The sequence below is a fragment of the Lipotes vexillifer genome, unplaced genomic scaffold (assembly GCF_000442215.2).
Source record: "Lipotes vexillifer unplaced genomic scaffold, Lipotes_vexillifer_v1.1 scaffold120, whole genome shotgun sequence".
NCBI lineage: Eukaryota > Metazoa > Chordata > Mammalia > Artiodactyla > Lipotidae > Lipotes > Lipotes vexillifer.
This window is the reverse complement of record NW_006791240.1, coordinates 1,272,717-1,278,504: the sequence shown is the minus strand read 5'-3', so window position 1 is coordinate 1,278,504 and position 5,788 is coordinate 1,272,717. Positions and strand designations below refer to the sequence as shown.

At 44.1% G+C, this 5,788-nt stretch overlaps 1 protein-coding gene across 3 annotated transcripts in view; it reads right to left on the bottom strand.

Moving 5' to 3' along the window:
- The window catches only part of DCLK1 (doublecortin like kinase 1), a 338,798-nt gene that overhangs the window by 54,100 nt on the left and 278,910 nt on the right, over positions 1 to 5,788 (bottom strand). For all 3 annotated transcript variants that reach the window (XM_007464242.1, XM_007464244.1, XM_007464243.1), the window contains one exon: positions 3,318 to 3,426. In XM_007464242.1, coding sequence (XP_007464304.1) covers positions 3,318 to 3,426 — 109 coding nt within the window. The remainder of the gene's footprint in view (positions 1 to 3,317; positions 3,427 to 5,788) is intronic.

The window sequence follows — 5,788 nt, the reverse complement described above, 5'->3', positions numbered from 1 at the left end:
GCAAAAAAAAAAAAAAAAAAAACCTAAATCTCAGCCTCCTCTGTAAAGTAGAAAACTGAGGCATCCCAGTGTCTTGTCAAACATCTTCAGAGTAGAGTTTTATTTTGAACTTGGGCCCTATGGCTATCAGGTGCCAGAGCATCTTTAGGAAGGAAAGAGGAAAGAACGCTGTCAGGTAGCTGAGGGATACTTAAAGTTCTTCATGCTGATTCATCCTCCAAATCCCACTTCAGAAGGAAATGCTTTCCAACTATAGGTACCCGGTTCTTGAAAATTCTGAAGATTTTCTAGGTGGATGCAACCCATGTTGCTGACACTAAAGTCTTAGCTCGTTCGGGTGGGTTTGGGCCTGCCTACCTTCATTGCCAGTGCTTTCGTTGTGTAGTTCTTTGGGTTTACAGGTGGAGAAGAGAAAGAGGGAATCACGAGCAGCTAGAATTTTAATCCAGTTCTGATGCCTACGGTGCCAAAACGTGCAAGCAGTGCAGGTGGGGAGGAGGGCCAGGAGCCACCTGCGACACTGTCCCTGCTCACGACCGCATCACCGGTACCCGTGGCTTGAACGGTAATTAGTCCACACAGAGCCAGGAAGCCAGGGATGAAGGGCATCTCATTGTGAGCCCTCTACCCGTGACCGGATCTCTTCTTAGTGCTTTTCAGCTTCTTGAGTTTTCTCTGGGGCTTCGAAAGGCTCCGCAAGACAGCTTCAAAAGTCCACCAACATCCTTTAGCATGTCCTCGGGGCTCCTGAGGCCACTCGAGACTGCTATGGGGAGACAGGCAGAAATCGAAACAGACCTGGCATCCCCTACGACGGGATGTGCTGGCACGGGACCAGGGCAGGGACGGCCTCTGCAGCAATGTTACTGCATCCATGATTGCAGGAGAACCTTCCCTGTGACGGCATATTATTAACGGAGAAGAGGTGTACTTGCTCTCTTTAATACATATTCCTCCTTCAAAATATGACAGAATGTACCCCTGCAAGCGATGTGTGCCATTCAAAACATTCTTAGTTCCCTTTTATTCTCCTGGACCTCTGGAAAATATTAAAAGATTGTTTCGTGATACCTCTGGGGAGAGAGGGCAGATGCCATATGTCCTTGTTCTGCGGGAGCGGAATACTAACACTTTTGGGGGGCAATCTGGTGTTTAGACTCTGACGATTCGTATGAGACCCAAGATGTGAACTCATGCAAAACGCACACAATCCAAACCAGAAAGAAAGAAATTAATTCAGGATGGAGAAATGATAAATTTCTATCATGGGAAGACCAGGACTGTGGGACTGAGATGCTATCGTGATCCGAGGACGAGCACATGGCCACCACTCCAGACTCAACAGATGACGCACCCTGGCAAGGAACCAGGCGCCGCGGGGGAAGGGCACGGGGATCTGCCAGACACGGGGTTTTCTGCTGCAGAGGAAATTAAGTTTAAAAGGGCTGGGTTTGCTATCAGTAAAAGTATCAACGAAATATAAAATTATATAAACGCACACACACTTCCACCCATCACTTTGGGGATGGCTTTCCCGACTTAACTTCTGTCTTCTTTGTACAGGGACAAATGTGTTGTGTGTGACTTTAGCTCAGCGAAGCCACTTTCTTACGGAAGACCCCTGGTCCGAGGCAGGAGGCACTGGTGCAGAGTGGTCCAAAGGTGTGGGTTTTGGAGCTGAACTTGAATCCCTGCCTTGCTAAGTACTTACTAGCTGAGTACTTAACTTACTTGGGCATCTAGCTTCTCCGGGCGTTCTTTATATGAGATGGAAACAGTTTGGGATTATAGATCATAATCTTATAACTATGGGATTATTATGATAATTAAATGAAGCATCATAAGTTAAGGGCCTTGTGTATAGTTTATGCTCAGTAAACAGTGGCTGCTCCTGTTTGAGGAGGTGTGAGGCCCAGGAAAGTCATGGGAAAATTTCTATATTTCGCAGTCATGCAACAGATGGTCAAGCTTCATGGTGGGAGTGGGGGAATGAGGGGGAGAGGGGGAAAGCGGGGCAGCAGGATTAGCAAAGGGATTTTTCAAGCTGCCTGTCACTCATGCCCGTCCCCGACACAGAGCGGCTGCTCTAGGGGTCGCTGTCACCGTCCTCAGGAATGGCTTGGCCCAGCTGCTATGTTGAGTGGGGCAAAGTCTGAGAACCACTGCTCCAGGGGAGCCTAAGGAGGGCTCCACTACGTTCGTCGGGCAAAGGGTGAAGGGAAGCAAATCAGTGGTCACTGGCCAAACTCAGGACCCTCACAGTGTCTGAGGCCCTGGGCAGAGGTCCAGCTCTAATGTGGCATGGATCTTCATCTCTAAGTCAAAGGACTTGGAGAAAAATAAGTTCTAGGTCTTGCAGACAGAGCCTCTAGTCTGAGACATCCTCTCTGAGTGGAGGTGGAGATTAAAGCGTTCTTTCCACACAGTGTTGAGAACTCGGGCAGCGCATAGGGCCCTCTCCCAGGGAGTAGGCGAAAGGGGAGCAGAGAAGAGCAGTGGGGAAGGTGCTCACCCCAGACCAGCCCCCAGGAAGCCAGCGGACACACTCCCTGAAGGAACCAGGTGGGTGCCCCCGCCTTTCCAGTACTCTGCTCAGCAGCCCTGAGAGGAAGTTGCTGGCTGACCGGGTCCCCCATAAGAAACGAACTCCAAATCTCACGCTGGGCTTAGGGTTTGAGGCGGTCTTGATCTGGGCTATGACTATTACTTGTCACTTCTCCAACCAGTAGCCCCAGCTACTGTCCTTGATTAGGTATCAAGGTCCCAGGGATAAACCTTTCACTCTAAGTCCTTCCCTTTGGCCCACAAGAGTGCCTAGCTCATTCATTTTAAAACATTTGAATGTGTTAAATGCTGTTTCTGTCAGGATCAGAACAGATACATTTTGAAGTTTTTTGAAGTTACTGTACTTAATTTTATGAAAGTTATGTGTTAGAGATATACACCCCATATAAGAATGTTCTGACCTTTACAAAATGTCTCAAAACAGGGCCGAAAAAACGATTCAATAGTTCTTTTTGTTTGTTTGTTTGTTTTAACAAAATAAAAGGACTTACCTGAAAGCTCTGGCAAAGTTTTGCTGAGTACATTAAAAAGAAAAATCAAAGTCCTTAATTTATAGATTGTCCCCAGGAATCACTACATTTTTCAAATCTGTTGTTAGATGGGCTTTTCTTTCTTTTAAATATTTTTTACATCTGGAGTTGAGACATTAACCTATTCCATATGTGCCACAGACTGCAAATAAAGACGCTGTCTTGGAAAACATAAGGCCAAGTGTTTCCTTTAAAGCTCAATGCAAATGATATCCTTCTCACCTTTCTACACATTCCTTGACAACAGCAAAGTTTCCATCTCCTATTGTCCTTCCGACTTTATATCGTTCTGTTATTGTGGCTGGAATCTGGAAGCCTTCCTCCAGCACTTCTGAAAGAATCATTAGTATGTTTTTATTGGTAGAAAAGGGAACACAGATGTTGCACAAAAGAGACGTTTAGAAGTATCATCTAATAGACTGGAACTGATTCAGCGTCAATATGTCATTTTCTGTATAGGGAGGCCAGTCCCCGACTCCCACCTCCTTGCTGACATTGCATCATCAACCATTATTACTAAGACGAATGATAAACTAAAAGGAAACGTAAAATGTATGGGGTCCACTGCCACCTAGGTAAAAGCAACTTATGCTTTCTGCCGCAGTGGGGATTCTGAGGAGGAAGTTTCACTTTTCATTTCATGCCAATTTGATCAATAGCGTTTACTGCATACCTATGGTGTCCAGAAAAATGACATTCCTAGGTAGGGAGGAAAATGCAGTTCGTAAGGGACTCTGGGCCGCTTGACACTGTACAAGCATGAAAAATGCCTGCTGTTTGGACACTTAGCTTTACTACATCCTGAAATAGAGATCTCCGTAAAATTCCTTATGAACTAAGCACTGATTGCTACCCCTCCCCAGTATCAATGAGCAGATTTTAGACAAATTTCTCACCAGATGTTGAGTTAAAACTGCAATATCTATTATGTCTGTGAACAGTTTTGTAGTTTCAATTATGTTAGTGCCCCTAACACAACGCATTTTCCCCCTTAAAATGCATTTTGAATTATTTTACAAATGCCTAATAATGCTTTAAATATCTAAGGCCATAAAACTAAATAAGCCACACTTAGGTCACATAAATATAGCGGATAACCTTTAACATCTTAGGGGTATAAAAAGGCTTTTATAGCTGGGCTCTAAAATTTACATGCTTTAAAGTTATAAATCCTGGCTTTCCCTCAGGCGACCTGAATACAAAATGTGATGGAAGCCTAGTGTGCTTTCTAAATGTGCTCCTTTTCTGACCTTTAATCATAAACTGAGACTAAACATTTCTTCTCAAAATAAAATTAAAACCGTAGGTGGCAAATGGGCTTTCTTGGTGATTTCCGTATTCTCATTGAGTTTAGTCTGCAGGGTTGGGGAATGGGAAATGGAAACTCACAATCAGCAGATATCTGCTTTAGGACCCTTACTTATTCTGGTTTTGTGATCATATCCAGTCTGCACCACTCTGGATTCTAGAGTGGAGGAAATTTCTGGAAAGTGTGTAAAAATGTAGGACATTTTCTGCTGCTGCTTTTGTCCTCGGCATTTCTGCGACCTCTTCACCACTTTACAGGTGACATTTTACGTTTAACCCACTAGAAGCTACCTCAGTGGTCTCCGGAATAAAGCGAGACCTGGGGACTTAGCTCCACTCCCCCCCCACCCCCTCCATCTCACCCCAAAGAAGCCACAATTTTGCCTCCGTTTGAAGGATTCAGTCTGGGGATTTTTGTCTAGCCCATGGTTATTACAGAAAATGGTCAGAGAAGTTTCAAATCCACTGTAAAGCACCCGAATTTACAAAGTATCTCTCGGATGACACGGTCTTAAGGCTCTTTACTACACGGATAGTAAAAGTCACCACCCTTAGCTGTCAGCGGCAACCCTGGCTTCAGATGGGAAATGTAGGGAGGTACTTCCATCCTTCCTTCCACTGGGCACCCATCTGGAGCACATGGCTTGGGATTTTTTTCCTGACTATTGAAAAAAATGTATCTTTTAGGCTTTTGGCTAAGAAGAGTTAGCCAAAAATGCTCCGTCAAGGACCATTTCATTTCATTAGGTAAATAAAACACATTGGAACAAAAGAGGCTTCTGGATGGCTGAATTTCATACTTCTGGAAATACCAAAAAAGTCTGATATTGCATGGTAGTCAGGAAATAATCCTTGGGTAAGTCAGGTATCTCACATAACATAATAAAAGTGTTTCCCCCAAATGGTACTTTATTGGAAAATTAAATCATATTATTTAAAACAAATAAGGGGTGCTGATTCTGTAACAGTGGCTTGATCATATCAGTTTTATACTTTAGTTTCGAAATACTTTCTCATAATTGATTTGAGCCTGATAATAACCCCCAGGGAGGAAACAGGCATATATTACAATCTCCATTTCATAGAAGAAAAACTGAGATGTGGAGAGCAGAAGAGGCTTATCTAAAACAATCCAGGAGTTAGCAAAAAAGTCTATTCTGGAATCCACATCATCTCACCACTTTCTGAAGTGAATTCACTTAAGGTCCAAAGAATAGTTTTGCAATTGCCATCAATTCATTCTTTCTGTAAAGCCAGATTTTCACATGTTGACTTCACTTAAGTTAGAGTGCCTCTGCAGGGCTATCACAGTCAAGCAAAAGAGTAAAGATGTAGGGGCTTCCCTGGTGGTGCAGTGGTTGAGAGTCCGCCTGCCGATGCAGGGG